At 37.8% G+C, this 20,557-nt stretch overlaps 2 protein-coding genes across 7 annotated transcripts in view; both read right to left on the reverse strand.

Annotated features, from left to right (window-relative positions):
* Positions 1–532: 532 nt before the first annotated feature.
* LOC117374407 (protein FAM83B-like) lies at positions 533–10,870 on the reverse strand. The gene is made up of 5 exons (XM_033970509.2): positions 10,810–10,870; positions 8,586–9,048; positions 5,875–6,039; positions 3,932–4,056; positions 533–3,390 (listed from the first exon to the last, which is right to left on the reverse strand). Exons 2-5 carry the CDS (start codon positions 9,024–9,026, stop codon positions 1,524–1,526), a joined length of 2,598 nt encoding a protein of 865 aa, XP_033826400.1. The 5' UTR covers positions 9,027–9,048; positions 10,810–10,870; the 3' UTR covers positions 533–1,523.
* Positions 10,871–11,573: 703 nt separating this feature from the next.
* Positions 11,574–20,557, reverse strand: part of myom2a (myomesin 2a) — a 32,001-nt gene continuing 23,017 nt past the window's right edge. For all 6 annotated transcript variants that reach the window (XM_055225655.1, XM_055225645.1, XM_055225665.1 and 3 more), the window contains 16 exons: positions 20,283–20,442; positions 18,719–18,825; positions 18,594–18,638; positions 18,365–18,501; positions 17,835–17,979; positions 17,316–17,375; positions 16,353–16,420; positions 16,161–16,274; positions 15,976–16,063; positions 15,477–15,515; positions 15,192–15,297; positions 14,646–14,809; positions 14,182–14,218; positions 14,075–14,097; positions 13,933–13,988; positions 11,574–13,116 (listed from right to left, as the gene is read on the reverse strand). In XM_055225655.1, coding sequence (XP_055081630.1) covers positions 12,517–13,116; positions 13,933–13,988; positions 14,075–14,097; positions 14,182–14,218; positions 14,646–14,809; positions 15,192–15,297; positions 15,477–15,515; positions 15,976–16,063; positions 16,161–16,274; positions 16,353–16,420; positions 17,316–17,375; positions 17,835–17,979; positions 18,365–18,501; positions 18,594–18,638; positions 18,719–18,825; positions 20,283–20,442 — 1,949 coding nt within the window. In that variant the 3' untranslated portion in view covers positions 11,574–12,516. The remainder of the gene's footprint in view (positions 13,117–13,932; positions 13,989–14,074; positions 14,098–14,181; positions 14,219–14,645; positions 14,810–15,191; positions 15,298–15,476; positions 15,516–15,975; positions 16,064–16,160; positions 16,275–16,352; positions 16,421–17,315; positions 17,376–17,834; positions 17,980–18,364; positions 18,502–18,593; positions 18,639–18,718; positions 18,826–20,282; positions 20,443–20,557) is intronic.

A 20,557-nucleotide genomic window follows, 5' to 3' on the forward strand; every position in this document is an offset into this window, starting at 1 on the left:
CCTCTACCAATGACGTGCCAATATCTTGGAACATGTTGAATGGCTTTCAGAGACAGATGGCAGAAACAGGTATAAATGTGAGCTTTAACATATATTTATTTTCTCTACATTATAGCTCACCAAATTGTTGTGCAAATATCACACTTTCGGAGCATTGTAAATGTGGGTTGTTTTTTTTGGTTTTTTTTTTTTTTGTTTTTAGAAAAAATATTTGAATTTGCATTTGAAGTTATAATTTTAATTGTATGTTTAAATATTTAGTTTTTGGAATTTTAGTGGACTTATTTTTTCTATAGTGTTTTAATGATTTGACCATTTCTGATAAAGAGCTATGTGAATTCCTTCCTTAGCCAGAAAAGTGAAACACATGGACAGGAGCACTTAAAGAGGTTATTTATAGTGTTTTACATTATATACATTTTAATACATTAGTGGTGATGTGATATTTGAGGTGTTTTTAAAGAAAGACATGAATTTTTTTTTTTTTATTTTTTTTTTTTTTGGAATATGTTCCACTATAATGTTTCTTATGCAACCTACAAAGTATATAGTCTGTTACCACAACCAACAACAGATAAATAATACCAATGAATGAACATTAAACACTTTTCTGTGACGTTCAATAGGCTCTTTAATTGTAAATAATAAAACTTGCCCAACAGAAGTCAATGTTCTCCTTGAAAGAAAGGGAGTGGTCTTTCTTTTAAACTGAACTTTGCCTTCTGGGTAAGCACAATAGTTCTTCATTGCACCTCAGGTCATTTGAAACTATCTATTTTTACAGAGTTTACATAAATATATTTACTTAACCTAAACATACCAAAGCTGTGAGCAATGTTCACACAATGACAGGAAAGTATAATGGAAACTAACTCCCAGCAGAAATAAAATGGTTGTCTAACACAAATGGGTAATTTTGCCACATAGACAACCCTGTTAAAATTAGATCTGTGGATACATACTTAAGGAGGTCAGCATTTGCATCTGTACTAGGCCCAAGCCCAAACAAATAAAGGGGTGAGTCATTGGCTACTTTGTCCTAGTTTTCCCTACAGTTAGAGCAGCCTGACATATCCCAATCTTAATCCTGTTTTTGACATAGTTAAATGTTTAATTTATTACTAGCATTTTTTAAAACCACGTATAACCACATATAAACATAATATTAGAGAATCACAAGTACACGTTACCATTGTACATGGTAGTTGTGACCATACTGGCTTGTCAAAGTGTGATCTTGTCAGATCTTTGAAGCTAATCAAGGCCAGGTCTGGTTAGTACTTGGATGAGAGAATATCAGGTGCCACAGTGGAGCACTAGTGGCAAAACTGTTGTTGTGTCCATAAGCAAGACATTTCACCCACACTCACCGCCTAGTATGAACGAGGTGTGTGAGTGTTGTTCGGAGGCACTGGTAGCACAGAATGACAGTATTGCTTCCATCAAGTCTGCCCCAGGGCAGCTACGGCTATAATCGCAGCTTACCACTGAGTAAAGGGTGAATGAAAAATGCAGATTCCATTTCACTTGGTTTTGTTCATCAGATTACTCTTTACTTTTTGCACAAAACGTCCAATCTTGTTTTCCCCTGTATTTTGAGTTTGTCCCTGAGTCTGAGTTCTACAGTCACTCGTCACGCCCTTCAGTGTTCCAACACTCCTTTCATTGTCCGTGATATAAACTGTTCTTGAACTACTATCTTCTCTCCCGAGCAAATGCTCATATCGACTGTACGCCTTCTCCTTTCTGGCTTCGTATGAGGTTGCTTCATCATTTAGTGTACTTCGAGACCCTTTCTCACTGTCTGTTTTTCTTTTGCTTAAACGTTGAGGAGATAATCGAAAACTGAATGGTGATTTCGTTTTGTCTTCCATGGGTGATGATTTTTTGGGTGTTTGCTCTTGCTTCCCAACTGTAGACCCCATTGAACTTTCAGTTTTTAGCGATGTGGTTGATCCGGACATTTTCTGCAACCGCAAAGAGGATTTTCTCTGCAGTGAATCTTTCTTTCCTGGTTTCTTTTCGTCAGTTGACAATGCTGAAGAGACTTTGGACTTAACAGAATGTTTTCTTTGTAAACTTGTCTTGTCTTGCTGCTTTGCTTCATCTTTTGATTTAGATTCTGGGGTTGTTTTCTTTGGTCCATTTTCTACTTCCTTTGGCACCAATTTCTTGCTTTCTTTTGCAATTCCAGAATTCAAACCATCTGCCATTTTGCCTGCAGGCTCCTTTTGCCCTGTCACAATTTTCTCTTCAAAACTTACAACCTTTTCTTCTTTTCTAGTCTGTTCCTCTTTTTGCGGCGGCAAATCTAAACTATTAACACGACTAACTCCTTCTTTCTCTTCTGGGATTTTTGTCAATGATTCCATGTGTCTTTGGTGTTTTGGACCAAGCCCCCTTCCAACTGAATCATTCAATTTCAGATCTAGATTTGTGGTTGATCTTGATTTAGTCTCTTGCCAATCGTACATCGTCTTTCTCTCTGTCATACTTTCAAAATCATTATGCGATATTGTTCTTTTTCCATCCGTAAAAACCCGCTCTCCTTCTTTCTTACAGTCATTTTGGTGCGCAAACGCCTCCAAATCTGCTGCACTTTGCTGTAACTCCATGCCCCTCGACAAATGCTTCGTTTTTTGTTTTTCTTGTGTTAAATACATATTCCAAAACTGCTCCTGCCCTTGTTGTAAGTTAGCGTATTCTTGCAAACTCAACCTCTTTTGACGCGTTTCTTCCATTCTTTGCTTAATATCTTTTGATCTTATGTGAATATTTTGGGATGGCGGTTCGTTTAGCACGTTGTAACTGCTATAAGGTGATCCAAATGGTGACAAAGCTTCGTAAGATGCATCTAGCGGTCCATTCAAGTAAACATCCATTTTCCACTTGTTTAGGGATGTCTCTGAATTGAATGGAATTAAATTATGGTCTGCGCCATATCGAGATTGGTGCCTTAAATGTTGTCTGTTTTGTAACTCATTTTTTCTAAATGTATGTCTTTCCAGTCCGATATCTTTAGTCCCCATTCTTAACCGCGTTGAATTAAACTTTTGAAGATCTCCTCCATAGCTGTGCCCCCTTACAAGATTACTCATTTCCGGAAAGTAGTGCAACCTGTCTTGCATGCTAACACCTCTTGTTAGCATGTTGCTATTGTTAGCAAAGCCATTGATAGCTTTGTTTTTCATATGGAGTTGATGCAGAGAGGGTTGGCTGGAAGAGGGACTGTGCAGGTAGTGTATTGGGTGCAGTTTTTCACGGGACAGGAGAGGTGGAACAGTGGAGCGGGCGTAGAGGCGTCTAAACTCCTCGTCATAAGAAGAGACTAGCTGACCGGTGATGACCAGGACCATGGTCAAGTTTAGCTTCTCAAAAGTCCACGTGTAGCTATGGAAAAAGATATATATTATATTTAAAACCAAGCCCAAAACATACAAAAAAAAAGATGTAATAGGACAAAACTAGTTTGACTATCTTATGTGGCACAAAATTCATAGGAACAATTAACCAAAACTTGAAAAACATATTTTCTTCATTTTTATCTCTGATTGATCACCTGCTACTCTTAGCCAATCATAACCAACTACTTTTGCCTTTTAGCCAATCATCTCACACATTATCTTTATAAAGGCACTCTCTTTTTGCATTTGAACTAGATTTGAAAAGCTTTGCTACAGTGTGACATTGATCTTAATTACAGGTGATGCCACCTTCTTGTCTTCACGGAGATAGATAGGTTTAATGCCAAACTGTGGAACATTCAATGTACTGTACTAACATCTCCATGGAGACAAGCAGAAAAAGGAAATACTGCACCTTTAAATAAGCTGATATTTGAGAAGAGGATGCAGTGTATGTGACTGTATTTTAGCAGTAATTAAGAAACTTTTGTAAAAGATTTGTATAGATGTAATATATTTATTCTGACCTGTAAGTCCCATAAAGCACAGTTCTGCAGTCAATGAGGATAAACTTCTGCTCCAGAGCACCGTTAAACTTCATAGAGGACTGACATTGGTACTGCAGTCCCTGCACTGTCCGAACTCGAATGGTCTGAAACAATAAAATCACAAACAAACATGTCAAACCAGGACACAGAGACTACAGGCCACGGGAAAATAAAAATCTTTAACACAATATACTAATCAAGAGCATTATGAGGAACACTGGGGATCAGCGTGGTAGCATTTGTATGTGGCTAAGATGAGACAGGACTCTTCAATAGACTATTTTGCATACTTAGTGATCCTTCTTTGTGTTTGCTGATCTTCAAATAAACCTAACTGCCTTGACAAGTGTTAGCAGTTATGTATGTAATAAAATGCATACATGTACTTTTATAATATTGTTTAATTATTCATGATACTAGCTGAGACAGTGTTCCAGGTGTGAGCTGCCCTCACAGATAAGTCCATCTGCCCAAAAGTTTGTTTTTTTTTCCAAAAGGAATGGCAGTCTCTCTGCTTTGGGCTTGTGTGCTTATGCTTTCCTTAAGGTGGATCAATTCCTGCTGAGGAGATAGACCCAGAGCATGAATTACTTTAATATACACTAAAATGGCATAATGTTCAGTGATATTTGGATGTTATTGCATTGTATAATGTTCCACAGTATTGCACAGTATTTATCTATCTTACATTTGTTTAATTACATGTGCATTATTACTGTGAGTTGGGTCACCTCTACAGATCTTGTAGCTTGGCCTAGATGGATCACCAGCTTTATAGACAGGTTTAATGCCATACTGTGGAACATTCCAGACAAGCAATAACATCCCCATGAAGACAAGCTGGTGGTGGATCCTTGAAAAAAAGGTACATAGTGCACCTTTCACTTAAACATCTTCAGATTAAGGATACTTTCCACCTATGACTTTTTTTTTTACAGTAAAATGTGTATGATGAGCAATAGTTACATACTAGGACTAAGATGGTAACAGTTAAGCGTGTTGGCTAATAGTTCATAGAAAAACTTGCTTTTCAGCAAAACTCAGCTCAACAGAGGCTTGAAGACAAACAAAACCTTTGCCGGAGCACAGGTAGAAACATGTGCTTCATTTTTACTGCTGTATTTTGTCATTACGTTAAAAGAATCTGCTGTTGTTTTCAGATGCAGTTAAACTTGAAAATCCTGCTGACTTGAGCTGGTGTTTGGTGCCTGTGAGGAATGTTTAAAACAGGAGCGGTATAGACAATTGTAATCCTCTGAGCGCTTGTGCCAACAAAAGAAAAGGTCATAACAAACAAAACTATGAAAGAAGCATCACCTTCAATGATCGATGTCTTACAATGAGAGACAATGAGCCAGTGGTTTTATATCATATGCTCATGAGAATAGGAATGTCACGATATCAAATTTTAGTGTTATTAAGAATTGTGAGACAAATTCACAATTGAGTTTTAAGGAATACTGTAGCAAGTAGAGTAAATGTGATATAAGCACATTACATTTAGGCTTAAAAAATTGTATGGCAATTTTCAGCATCTGGAAGAATGCTACATAAAACTCATTTATTATTATGAAAGATCTGTGTGATGTTTTTATGGCATTTTTCAGAAATAAAAACCCCTATCACGAAAGAAATGCAAGGTAGATAAGTTTAATGGCCTATTGTGTAACCTTCCAAGCAAGGCAACAACATCTCCATGTATATATAGCGACATAGTGCTTAAAAATAACTTAGCAGCCTTTAATCCCTGAAGTTGTATTTAGATTTACTCGGGCATATTTAGTCCATCTTCCCCTCCACAAAATGTCTGGTTTCACTAGTCTTCATCATTAAGTGAAGTAAGTGATTCACTACACTTCTTCTCATCTCAGTGCTCAATAACACTATGATCTTTAGTATTAGAAAAATTGTGCATATTTTACCTTGATGTCGCTGAGGTTGACCCCGAGTTTCTGGGACATGTTCAAGAAACTGCTGAAGTTGGTTTGGTCCAAAAGGAGGTACACAACCACTCCCCTCAGAGCCGCGCAAATGAGCTCCTTAAAAATGTCCACATCAGTGAAGACGTCCATCGACAACGCGATCAGCTGCACACCGAAAAGACAAAGTAGAAAATATATTGAGATGAATGTTATAACGCTAGTCTATATTTTTCCATTGTTAGTATAAGCACATTTTCAACTGGGTGAGACAACAATTACAGTGACAGCAATTAAAAATCAGAATACAGAATACACAATAATCTTTAAATAATTGTTTGCATTTTATGTCCAAGAGTAGAGATAATGCTTTGAACCTTTTTATGAAGACAAATTGAATATTTACCAGTTTTTATATAGTTATGTATGGTTCTGAGTTAGATCAATGTGACTCAACTGTAATCTTTCCCATTTTAAAATAAAATACTGTTCCTGACATGACAGTATTTTAAAGGAGCACTATATAGGGTTTCCTACCAAATTCATTATTATTGTAATCAATGGGAGTTACCTTCACTAGAATAGGCAGTGGTGCCAATTTCTCTCTATTGTTCTTTGTAATTACATGGTGTGGTTGGTATGACGTCACCTTGTTGGTATTTCAAAGTTTGAAAATTGTTACCTCTACCAAGAATGAGTAGGGAATAAGCTGACATCAAAACTCAGAACTAAACCAGGACTGAACCAGGACTAGAAGAGGACCAAACCAGAAATACACCGTAACTAAGCCATGGCCAAACCAAAACCAAACCAAGACCAAAACAGGACGAAACCAGGATCAAACTAAGACAAGTGTGAAAGCTGCCTCAGACTCCTCCTTTGGAAAATAAGTAGATTATTAAAGAACGGAGGAGCATGTTTCATCAGGAATGAGTGGACGATTACAGCGGGAGCGCTCCAGGCAAAAGTACAACTGCTGTTTGTTTGGGTTTGGCCTACTGATAACATCACTACGGCAACATGGGTATAACATACTGTCTATATTACACACAGAGGATTCATAGTGCTGCAAAACTTATTTTCATGCATAATAACCACTGCAGACTGGAAACACAAGAGCCTCAAGAGGTGCTGCCTAAACCCACGACTAAAGTAGGTCTAAACCCAGGACTAAACCAGGTCTAAACCCAGGACTAAACCAGGTCGAAAGCAGGTTAAAAGTCTCACACATGCACCACATCAAAATTGGGACTAAACTCAAACTAAACCTGGACACAATGGAGTTTAAACCAGGACTAGTAACAGATTGTAATTATGTGTTAAAATCATCACTCAATCAATCAATTTTTTTTATCCCTAAGCTCATCATTCATGCATATAACATATTAATACAAAGGTAAGGTGTGTGAAGTATCTAGGACACAGCGAGAGTTTGCACTAGTCTTAGCGGTTTTCTCACATCTGATTATGATAACCTGCCATATGATAACCTCTGGGACGCTGCGTTAATAGAAAATGTATTTAAAAGCATTAAAATCACCTATTATGCCTATTGTATCACCTTTTGTACCTATTATTGTGGCCAGGTGCTGACACAACCAGTCATTTTCCTGGCCAACAGACAGAAGACAATTATTGGGCAGATTAAAACTTGTCATTTTGCATTTTTAGAGAAATCGTTCATGACACCTTTAACACAATAAAGCCTTCAGCAAATCTATGCCAGTGGTTTGATTTTGCGTTGTTCAATCTCATGATGATCTGAGGCCTGGGGTGTTGCGTTTCCTATCTTGTATCTGCACTTAAGTAATTTGTGTTAGACATCAAGCAGAAATGAAGGATAGATTGGTATATAGATATATTTAAAGGTTTGACAACATTTTAACTAATGTTGAATGTGACTGATTTTTGAATGGGTACAACGTTACACATTTCAAGCCAAATTAGTAATTCTCCAGCAAGGCAGATGCACATTCTTGTCAGATCTCGTATATTAAGCACAGTTGGGCCTGGTTAGTACTTGGATACGAGACTGATGGGAATACCAGGTGCCTCAATGGGGCAGCAGTTGTGTGTGCGTGTGTGTTGGTGGTGGTTGGAGGGGCTAATGGCACAAATTGGCAGCCTCCCTTACATCAGTCTAGGGCAGCTGTGGCTACAATAGTATGTATTTAGTATTTCTCTTTGACTGAAAATCATTAAGTTATGTAAGTCTTCATCTATGAGCTTAAAGCATCAACACTTTCTGAAGGTTGCACATCTCCTGCATGAGTCCACCGAAGTAAAAAAAAAAAAGTTAAAACCATACTTTAGGACATTCTCCGTGAGATAGCCACACCGTGAAATATTATAGCCAAGAGAACAATTCCATGGAGACAAGAAGACTGCTCTCAATGTATGTAATGCATACTTTTCTATGTTTTTAGTGAAATAAAATATCCCAAATGAAAATGCCTTCATTGGAATTACACTAAAGGTTACACGGTGGAGCTTTAAGTTACTCTTGTCTGTCCCACCATGTGTTAATGCACAATTTTTAGTTCCCTTAGTTCTGTCTCAGACTCAGTTAAATGGGTCAAATGCGGGAGACAAGTTTATAGCTTGTTGAGGAGTACGTAGATGGAGAAGAACACAAAAAGACTCCGCATGGTCAGGGAATCGAACCAGCAACCTTGTATCAATGACATTACCCTGCGTGACCCCTCCCATCTCACCTGCCTGGCCTCTTCTATCTGTTTGCGCACTACCTCCTTGATACTGGGTGTGTCTTGTCTGGGTGGGTTGAACAGTACACTTATACTCGTGTCTGTCTCTTCTAGTGAGATTTCGGGCCATCCCAAATCCAAGTCCGGCACCACCTCATCAGACTCCGTGGGGAAGTACGTGGACACCCCATTCTCCTCCGGGATTACTCCTTTACCCTCCCCCTCGTCCTCAATCACAGGGAGTTCAGCATTTTCCAAAATAAAAGCTATTTCCTGTTCAGAGAGGAAGTGGTTGATTTGCTCAGCTCGTAAGAACTCCTCGTAAGACTCTATACCACCACACAGGAGGGCGTAGATAGCCAGTCGATAGCCTTCTTTATAATGGGGCAGGATGTACAGAGGAGGGCTGTCATCTTTGAGTGACGACAGACCGGATAGGCTGGAATCCATTTGTGATGATTTTAGACTTTAGCTGCAGAGAAAATGAGAGACAAGTTCAGGTGTTAGCAAATGACATCTTGTTCACCCTGGAGACTTCAAGGCTTCAGGGCAAAAAAAAAAAAAGTACTAGCTAAACCTTTATTTAATTTGAAAATTATTTAAAACGTTAACTTTCTGAATCCATGAAACAATAAATTCATTTCCTTTTGCAGCTCCACCGCAGCAGGAGAAACCAACAGCCTCCTCAACTTCCCCATCTCCGCCTCTCCACCACCAGTGTCTAAGCTCCTATCTATTGAACTTCATATCTCACCTTTCTAACTGATGGGATCTTATCGGTGATATTTATACCATCCACAATAAATACATAAATAAATACATACATACATATATAATTAAATAACTGTTTTTATGTATATTAAACAGTATTATCCAATTTTCAAACCACGAAAGACGCAAGTCTTGGATCTCTATCTTGGATCTCACTCCTTTCTCTTGTCTTGCACTTTTCTTGACTGGAGTCTTAGCCGTGAGTTTCATTTAAGGCGTCAGTGCGTTTACATATGTTAAACAAAACCAGTCAGTCCAGTGTGAATCAGCTCAGTCAATAATCCAGAGGCATGTTCACACTGTCTCCACAAATACGACAACTCCACCGGAAACCACGTGAAACCAAACACAGCTTATTATACTTTTCTCAGATCATACTTATTACAACTGCATAAAAAGTTTGAAAGAGTTAGGCTATGTTCAAGTGCAGCTTTAAAGTTCCAATATGTAACTTTTCTGGTGAAGGAAAATCTTATTGAGTGTTCCAGACTATGGCATAAACATATTAATCCTTGCAAATATTAAAATACAGGAGATTTTATTGCTGAATAATTAAAAAACAAATACATAAATAATGAAAAATAATTATATAACTCTTGAAGATGTGAGGCAGGTCTCTACTTGTTCAAGTTTGGACTCACAATTTCTTTTTAAAGGAGAAAGTTTCCAAGTGGAGGGTTTGAAACTTTCTTGTCTCCATGGATATGCTTTGCAGAAATATTTCAGAAAATTGCATTAGCCTCCGTGATCTCCATGGAAGCGTGCAAAGCAAAGTTTTTTAGAAATAAAATGCCTGTACATGAATAAATGCAGGGTAGATATTGGTATAAAGCCATACTGTCAAGCATTCCAGGCACCTCCATAAGACAAGCAGGTGACAGATTCTCCCCCAGAAAGGCTCCTTTAACTGGGCAGATGACTGAAAGGATTTTATCAACACTTTTATTAATTTGATTATTAATACAGGTCAGAAAACTACATTACATCTAATATAGTTCAATAAAATGTATGTGTTTTTATTTTTACAATAAAGTTCAATAATATGTTAATTTAAACACTACACTAACATATTTTACACTATACTACACAGGGTTAGTATGTTCAGAATATTCTTCTTGATACATTTTGGCTACACATCTATCTTAGTGTTTAAGAACAAAACAACAGCCGTTCAACTTTCAACTGTACGTTATGCCAAATTTATCAAACTTTATATGAAAATGCATTAAAAGTTAAAGCTGGTCTTATATTTTGTTTTGATCTGTACATTGCTATTTGTGTTTTTACCTTATTGTTTTAGAATTTCAAAAGACTGTGTACACTTTAAGTTTTAACATAGTGCAAAGTCTAAATATCAACATACTGAAATGTCTCTAAAGTTGCCATATTTCTGCCCCTACCCCACAGTTTGAAAAACATCATTTTAAAATGGCTAAATTGTAAATGTAAACAGAAAGCATACCTCATTGCTGCAGACCTGTCAGAGCGGTCTTGTGTGAAAAGCTCTGAGGCGTGGAGCGATCTGTGAAGCTCTCAAGTGTTTGCTGTACCTGTCTCAAGCCCCTCCCACTGCAGGATCAAGCTCCACCCACCCTGTCTCACCTGGACCTGTAAGTTTGTGTGCCATTATTCAAGAAGATACATTAGTGAGTACTGGAAGTGATATTAGCAATTAACATAAATGACATACTGTTAATTTGAAAATAATGTAATGCATTTCACTGTAACAAGCAAAAGATTTTCATTTGTTTTTAATTCTGAAAAAGGCAATAGCTAAAATATTCTTGACCAAGACTAGCTCAAGATCTGGAGATGGGTCCCCAGCAACATTGAAGAATATGGGTCAAATGCAGAGGACACATTTTCGGGACAGTAAAGTGTACCTTAACCTTTTTTTTAACCCTACATGTGTGACCAAAGTCTACATTGTTGAAATATTCTCAAGTGCTAGGCTGTGGGCAGAGATAAAGGGCAGGTGAAAACTGAAATTTTCTGAACACTCACTTTAGCTAGCCTTGAATGCAAGACAATACAGTATTACACAAACATGCAATAATCAACTTAACTACAACTTTGATTAGGCTTGTGATGAGGGAAAGCCAATATAACATGGATAAATGAACTTTGCTTAATGTGTCTGCTTTCAAACCTTTTTTGTATTTCTTAATTTTATTTTATGTATAGGCCATGCATTTGTCTCCACACAGAAAGGACAGTTAGGCCTAGGAGGTTGACAAGTGACGTTTATTGTCATCACAAGCTTCAAACACATGTGACCAGTGTTAAAACCAGGCTTAAAATGTTTAAACCTTTATTTCCTCCAAAAGACAAAAATGATCCTTCTTACAACCTCGAAATAATAAGACATACATCCCCCATGTAAATTTATTGCAACTACGGCCTCAAGAAATATATGTTAACTTTCCATATATTTTATCAACAATTTTAAGTGTTTGTTACATAGCTATTATGTAAATTAAATATGATAAATAGGCGTTCCACTTTGTTTTGTGGAAGGTGCAACTCTTTATTTCCATTTGTATTGTAACTTTCAGCTGTCTCCATTGAAAAATCGCTCCACGTGACACTATCAATACAACCTTGGCTACATAGATATTTTTATGAAGACATTTTAGTGCTTTGGTCTAGTGGTTATCATTTAACTACGGTTGATGGTTCAAAAGCTACTTTACTTCACTGGGCAAGACACTTCTTGTATAATTGTCACTGTAACTGGCTGGTAGCGAAAGAAATCTAGCAATCAAGCATGAAGCCATAAACTAATAATAATTTTGCTGGAACTAACACTGGACAATGTCTATTTGTTTATATTCTGAATTGTATTTTTTATATATATATATTTTTCAGCATTTGTTGTTCAAAAAGCTAAAATCTTTGCTTTCTACCAACCATGTCTTGCTCATTTTTGGTTATGTGAATGAAACTACATTGTAACAAAAAAATTAATATCTTTACAAAAATATCCATGTAACCAAGGCCTAAGTTCAGATCTCTCTTAAAGTCCTTTTTTCCCTCTTGTTGTATAGTCCAGTGCTTTAAACCAAAAACCTGAACTAAAAACCTTATCTACATCTAAACATCAAACTCCACACTGCACACACTGCTGTTGTAGCCCTGGTCTGGGCTACAGTAGATCTCTGGGCTCGGTCTACTTCCTGGGAGGGGTTGGGGACTTCATGAAACGCGGTGGAGTGGGTGACTTGACTCCACGGGGTGGGGTTGGGGTGGGTGACTTCGGGGTGGGGGTCGGAGACTTTGGGGTGGGGGTTGGTGATTTCGGAGCAGGTGTGGATGCAGGAGTAGAAGCAGGTGTAGGACTCTTCATGGATGGTGCAGGAGTAGGGCTCTTGACGGAGGGAGCGGGGGTCTGAGGTTTGGAGGGCGTTGGGGTGGGCGTCTTGGAGGGAGGGGCGGGTGATTTTGGAGGGGCAGGTGTAGAGGCAGGTGTAGCGACAGGTGTAGGTGTGGATGTTGGTCTGGCTTGACCCAGTTTAGGCTCTGGCAGCGGCTCGCCGTGCTTGTAGACGCTCACGGTGATCTCCACAAACTCACCGCCATATTTGTTTCGGACGTTGATGCTGTACTTGCCGGAGTCTTCAGGCGTGACTTGGTTGATGACCAAGCTGGCAAATTTGCCCCCATCAAATGTGACCTTGGTGTGCTCGGTGGAGGCGACTTCCTGCTCATTCTTGAACCATGTGACCTCAGGAGTCGGGTCACCCCAAACAGTGCAGGTCAGGCTCAGGGACTGGAGGGCACAACAGGAGAGAGGGGCTGGATTATCATGACCAATTATAAACACAAAGTTAAAATATTTAAAACTAATGTTCAAAAACAGGAAATTAAGACAGCACAGCCAATCATCTCTTTATTTGTGAATAAAAAATGTTGCGTTACAGAAGTCGAGCTCAGAATCCAGCCCTGACTTTGTTATTTGAGTGCTTGTTTTCTATCCCTGTTTTTGTAACCGTCTGGAAGAAAATGACACATAGGAATGCTGCTGTTCCAGTCAAACTCAAGATCAAAAACAAAGAAAGTCACTCATCCACACATACTGTGTGATTAATGGAAGTTTGAGTCACTTCTAGTTGTCCTTAATATGCTTGGGTTATTTTAATGAAGACGTCTACAGCCAATAAGTAGTCAGAAAAAGCAAGTGGACTGGAGCAAAGTACAAACTTTGGAAGAAGTCTGTAACAAAAAATCTGTATTGGTAATGCTAATTACATTAAGCCATTTTTATTTGTTTGTAATAAAACAAAATATAACTGGAAATAATGATTGATCAACATGAGAGAGGAAAAAATTATATTTTTGTCACATTGCCCAGGCCCATGGTTAGCTACTTTGAACTGACTGTGTATTTATGCTAACTTGATCCATTCATCTTCTAAAATTTGGCTCAAGTGTGACTGGAGCCCATCTTTATACCTATAATGATTTTCATAAAACCTAGGCCACAATTTTTATTTTATTTTGCACATTTGTTCATCGATTCAAATTACAGCCTTTAAGTAGTTCAAAATATTATTGTATTGTTTTGATTAATCGAAGTAGATTTTACCTTTTGCTCCATGATGGTGACGACATCAGGCAAACCACCAACAACTCTGCCACGGTCTGAGGAGGAAGAGTTAATTAAACATTGATATATAAGAATAGGCTTTATTTATATTATAGATAAATAGTAGATTACATATACTTACTTTTCTCAGCAAATGCAGCTGCCCTGAAAAACAAAAAAAATGTAAGTTTTAATCAATAAAAAAACAAATTCAGTTCTCTAACTAAATATATAGGTTTATAAACTCACTTGAGCCTGAGGTACTCATCATAGGCATCAGTGTAGGCTGCAGAGGAAACAAGATTCAAGTTAAAATCCTTGGAACATTTAAAAATAAAGTAATTTAAAAAATCCCACTCTACTAAACTGTTGAATGAACTTCTTGCTAAATGCTCTCTGTACAAGTTTTAACAAGTCGTTTCTGTGTTAGCACGGTGATAATGGCTCAAGATTTACTGCTTTAGTCTTGTATGAGAAAATTATAGATTCCGATCAGGCTCCCTTCCCTTACTACTATTATTGTGCCCTTGGGCATCATCCTGCTTGTGCCCGTGACATGCGGTAGTGTCAATATTATCATTTATTGCAATATCTTTCAGAAGCAATATATCGTGCTTCAAAATTTGTTATCGTGACAGGTCTATAAGACGGCTCAATTACTTCACTTCATTCTACATAAACATACAATATATTACTCTGTGTTTATATAGTACCTTGTCCAGAGAGGTCAAAGGTGCGTGTGTGTGTCTGGACTCCATCTGAGATTTCGATGGAGTACTGTCCCTTCTCTTTGTCGGATGGGTCACAGATCTGCATCCAGGCCATCTCCGCTGTACCTCCAATCCTCATCTTCTCTGACGATGCAATCTTACTCTCCCTGAAAACACACAATGTGGTCAAATCAAACCTCTGCTTTTAACTGCATTAGTGTGTTTGAACATTGGCAATGGCATCAGGTATTATTGATTTCCGATTACCGGTATATTATATCATCCCATATATACTAGTTATTTACCATGTAAGATAAACTATTATGGTTATCCATCTGGTTGACGCAGTAAATAATACACAATGAAAAACACTTTTCTCATCAGACCCGGCAACATAGTGAGGAAAAACACTTTGTCCTGGCCTCTCTGGGGTCATTATCAGAGGAGCAATTTTATTTATTTATTTTGCTTGCCTCTCAGGGCTTCCGTAACTGTCTGCATGTATTTGAATAATTAGTATTGTTATATGAATAAACACTTCCAACTGACTTGTGTTTCCAGACGGTCTTCATCTCCTCGGTGTAGTACTTCATGTAACACTGGAGCCTGATGCCTTCAGGAGTGCACTGCAGCACCAGGTCAGAGGCAGACGCACCTGACCAGGCAAAAATATCATTATTATTATTATTATTATTGCTAAACCATTTATCAGCTCTTTCCCTATACTACCCTATATACATGCACACATTTTAATTTCAGGATTTATATATATTAGGAGGTAGCTTTAAAGTTTTAAATATAGTATCAAGAGGTTGAAGATTAATGTTCACTTACCAGCAACCTGAGCGAGGGCATTAATGATGTCGTCAAAAACTGAAAAAAGAAAAAAAAAAGTATTATACAAAACAAGACACCCTTCATCAACTTTTGAGATTTATGAGACACTGTACAAAAAGTGGAAGGCACATTTACTCATAAGCTTGATCATTAACAAGTTGACTCCTGTTGGTGCTTTTGGCCAAGAAACTCACTTAACTTGCCTATTCATGCATGGAATTTTTAACCATTGACAACCAATGCAGTTTTTTACAGCGGTGACCTGACCAAGAGGCACTTACAGGGATTGTGGCTGTATAATCACAGGCCCTTTGCAGTCTGCCAAAGGCCAACTGAGGCTTATTCCACATAGCTGGATTGCAGAGTGAATGAATAAAACATATTAATAATAACTGTGTCTAATGTAGGTAGCAATTACAGTACTTCTGTGCTCTACATTTATAGCAGAAGTTCTATTTAATGGACAGAAACTTAACAGAAATCTGCAGAGTCTAACCTTGTCCAGAGATGTCGATCACAGACGTGTCTTTGCCTTTGTCGTCACCCAGGACTGCTTTGTACACACCCTGATCCTTTCTGGAAAACTACATTAAAATTAAATATAAATGAAATAACAAGACACATAAATAAAACCTACTTTATGACAGTTTAGCAGTAGATGTATTTAAGTAAAAATCTTACGTTGGGAATAGGCAGAGCACAGGCCCCAGACATCACATTGGGAGGAGTTTCTGGGACAATTTCTTCATCTTCTTTGTACCAGTGGAAAGCTGTCTCCTTCTTCACGTTAGCAACCTGCACAAAACACATAAAGTTAGCAAAATGTGGTCGGAGAAACATTTGTGTCAAGTGTGGTCATTAGATGGTGTGTACCTTGCACTCCAGCAGCACAGTGCAGTCCTCAGTAACAGTAAAGTACAGGTACTCAGAGAAGTGTGGGCCTAGAAGACAAACATTTACATTAGGGCTAAACAATATGGGAAAACAAATTCTGAAGAGCAGTGATTAGATTTGTGATTTACATTTTAATGATAATAAAGTTCAAGTTCACATTTTTAACATGTCCAGAAATATTGACAAAAAAACAGAAATAACATGATATATTATAAACAGACTATGTATTTGAGAACATGTTTACACAGACCTAAACTACAGGGTTAGCAGTTTTTATGCAGAATAAGACAGGATATTTAGTTGTTTGTGGAGGAAATGATGTTGCTTAATAGACTGCAGCCTTTGTGATTTGCTAATTGTTCCCATTTGAAATGTAATTTCAATTAATCTTGCAGCCCTAATTTACATTGTTCTAAGCAGGTCATGGGATATTGACATTTTAATTTTAAAATTGTAGAAACAAAACAAAACAAGATGGAAAATAAGTCAGGGTAACAAAAAAAAAAAAGGACCCTAAAAAGTACACAAATATTTAAGGGGTCCCCTTTGGACAACATTACAGCAACATTTAGACCAAAGAATTATGAAAAAACTGATTATCCATAAAAATGGAGTATGCTTTGAAAAAGAATTAAGTATTACCGTAGTATACATTAGAAACTGAATGCTACGATACTTAAGTGTTTATTACATGCTCAAAATATAATAATAATAATAATAATAATATATACACACAAAAGAATCTGTAGAATCAGACCCTGCATACACTGCTGGGTAACACCCCACTGTGTATTTATGTGAAGCAGATACAGGACAGGGTGCTCATGTGGTTTGGAAAAAAATATATGTTGTATTGATGCCTGTGTAGTCCCTCAGTCGTCCAGGTCTGATCCATTTTAAAAACCAAAAAACATTTGGCTTTAACATGTTGTAGTGATGTACCTTGTTTTCTGATGAACTCCTTTCTCTGGAACTCAGCCTCCTTCAGAGCAGCTTTGAACACTAAAAACACAGATATCATTAAACTAAACTCATTAAAAACACAGATATCATTAAACTAAACTCATTAAAAACACAGATATCATTAAACTAAACTCATTAAAAACACAGATATCATTAAACTAAACTCATTAAAAACACAGATATCATTAAACTAAACTCATTAAAAACACAGATATCATTAAACTAAACTCATTAAAAACACAGATATCATTAAACTAAACTCATTAAAAACACAGATATCATTAAACTAAACTCATTAAAAACACAGATATCATTAAACTAAACTCATTAAAAACACAGATATCATTAAACTAAACTCATTAAAAACACAGATATCATTAAACTAAACTCATTAAAAACACAGATATCATTAAACTAAACTCATTAAAAACACAGATATCATTAAACTAAACTCATTAAAGTATTGACTATATAAGCCCATAAAAAACAGTCTCTCACCGTCTCCCACCAGCACCAGTGAAGACTGAGCTTTGGCTTTCCCGTCGTGGAGCTGTACTGTGTAGGTGCCCTCGTTGGCTCTGGTGAAGTTCTCCACAATCATCTGGATCACTCCGGTCGCAGCATCATGACTGATCTTATGGCCCTGAGACATACAAAGGTAAGCATGTTAACACAATAATATAAGTACAGTGTTCTCCCAGTGAGTTGGTATTTCCATGTGAGTCCATTAGTTTATATTCAATCTTAATTTGAGCAGTTTTCACAATTTATTTAACTCACTTTCTTAGATTTCCTTAGATGTCAGATTTAAGGAAACTCCAACAGTTTGTTAATGGTTCCGACTGACCACCACAGTCAGTCAGAACACATGTGAATATTAGGCACTAGTTGGTGGATCATGGGGATGCATATCTTTTCCACAATACCATTGGACAAAATGGCTAAGGTTTGTCAGTATGTCACAGGGCAACTGTGGCTAAATGTGTGAACCCAGTGAGGACTGAATGAATAAAGCTCTACTCTCTCACCTCTCCACTGGTGACTTCTTTGTCGTTGACGATAAACCTGTAGGACACAGCGGAGGACAGTTTCACAGCCTGGAGCCAGAAGCGAACATGGCCCTTCTCCAAGATCTCATAGTTCAGCCCATGCTTCAGAGGGACAACTGGAAAACAAAACACATTTTAAAATGTGAGATGTGTTGTTATGAATGAGAATAAAACCCAGAGTCTCTTCCAGTCTGCTTTCAGCACTCACCTGGATGTCTGATGGCATAACTGAGCTCCAACATGGTGTTCAGGGCTGTGGACAAACAAGCACAATCAATATCCATTATATACCATATTGTAATATAGATTATAGTCATGTCACCCCAAACATACCATCCTCAGTGAGGGTGTGGCTGCCAGAGACTCCATCGGTGTCAGTGACCACCACAGAGTATCGCCCCAGGTCGTCTTTGTCAGGGTTTGTGAACGTCAACCTGGAGCTGGAGAGAAAAACCCAAACTAAAATGTTAAAATATAATAATGGCTGAAGATGGAAGTTTGTATTATTACACTGCAAAATATTTAGGATTACAGGAGCTGTTTTTAACATCATGTTATAAAGTAAAATTAGTTTTGTCTTGGTACAAATATTTGGCTTTTTTTTTTATTGTTCAAGCATCCTGGAAATAAGGCTGGTGCCCTCTTAGCAGGCTAGTTGTTGTTAGCATTAGTATGACGGCAAAACTTGTGAAACATGCTCATAAACTCATTGCGGTAAATAATAAGAAAGCTAGAAATGCATCAAAAATGTGACAATAAACTTTGGACCACTGCTAACCGTTTAAATGCACCAATTCTGTTTTTCATATTTTTGACACTAAAAATCAGGTTCAACGTCTTTAATTAGATCGGGTGTCACTTTGCCTGGTGTAGCTGCCCAGCTAATGTGACTGCTAAGTCTCAGATGACATCCTAACATTCTTTAGGCCAATAATAAAATCTGCACCCCTGCGTGTTTAAGGATCAATTTTAAAGTTCTTTTAATGTTTCTTAAACGCCGTAATGAGACATCTTATCTTTCAGAACTCTTTTTACTCTATGAACCCTTGTGGGCTCTGTGCTCCTCCAGCAGCAGGCTCCTAGTAATTCCCAAAGTCAGGAGACACACTCATCGCGAGGCATCTTTCCAGTACTGTGGCCCTCAACTGTTTTCAAAAGCAGGTTCAAGACCCACCTTTTTAGCTCAGTTTTTGATTAAAATTGTATTGTTTTATTTATTTATTGTTACATGTATTTAGTATATTTATTTACTTTAAATTATGTTATCAATGCTATTCTTATTCTTAGCTTTTTAACTCATAACTGTTTCCTCTGTAGGAGCCTCCTGTGCCTGGAGTATTGGACGGCTGTAGCTGCTGGGGCCTGTCTCCTGGGCACCTGGTGGAAGGTTGGGGTTTTGGGCTCATCTCTCTCCTGATCCCTGTGTTGGTCCTTGTAGCTGTGGGTGGAGCAGATAGCTCCTCTGATGATTCTTCCTCAACTGGTTATTCTGTACTAAGCCTGATTTACCTGTATCCTTATGTATTGTAGCGTGTGAGTGCGCGAGTGCGCGTGCATGTGGGTATGACTGTACATGTGACTGTCTTTGGGCTGAATGTTTGTGTGGGTTCGGATGATCAGATTCAACATTTGTGCATTTACCTTTTAGATATTTATGCATAATGTAATCAGTTGGAAAAGCTGCTCTCCTATTTGGGGTATTTGAGTATGACATCATCACATTTTAAAATCTGAAAATGACCAATTGGTTTATTGCACCTCTGTTTGACTATAGAAAACAGCAAACTGTCTGGCTGTCCTGGTTAGCTGTAACAATAAGAGAAATTCATTGATTTCTTTTATTGTTACATTGTTGATTGATTGACTCTATTTTGTTTTAAATATTTGCCATTCTTACGTTCTTCCTTTGCTGCTCGTGGACACACGAGGACAGTCTCCGACTGGGCTGTAGTTTTTGGACCAGACAAACTTGGACGTCTCACTGATTTCACAGGCTTCCAGAGACAAAAAGATGTCTCCAGTCTCCCCGTCCACTCCTACCTCAATCTCCTTGGTACCTGCAAAGTATTATGGGAAAAACCATTAACTTTCCAGACAATGGGGTCAAGTCATTGGTCATTAGGGGTGCAGCTAACAATTGTTTTAGTAGACGACTAGTCAAACTATTATTTT

This window comes from Periophthalmus magnuspinnatus, chromosome 1 (assembly GCF_009829125.3).
Source record: "Periophthalmus magnuspinnatus isolate fPerMag1 chromosome 1, fPerMag1.2.pri, whole genome shotgun sequence".
In the NCBI taxonomy this organism is placed as follows: Eukaryota; Metazoa; Chordata; class Actinopteri; order Gobiiformes; family Gobiidae; genus Periophthalmus; species Periophthalmus magnuspinnatus.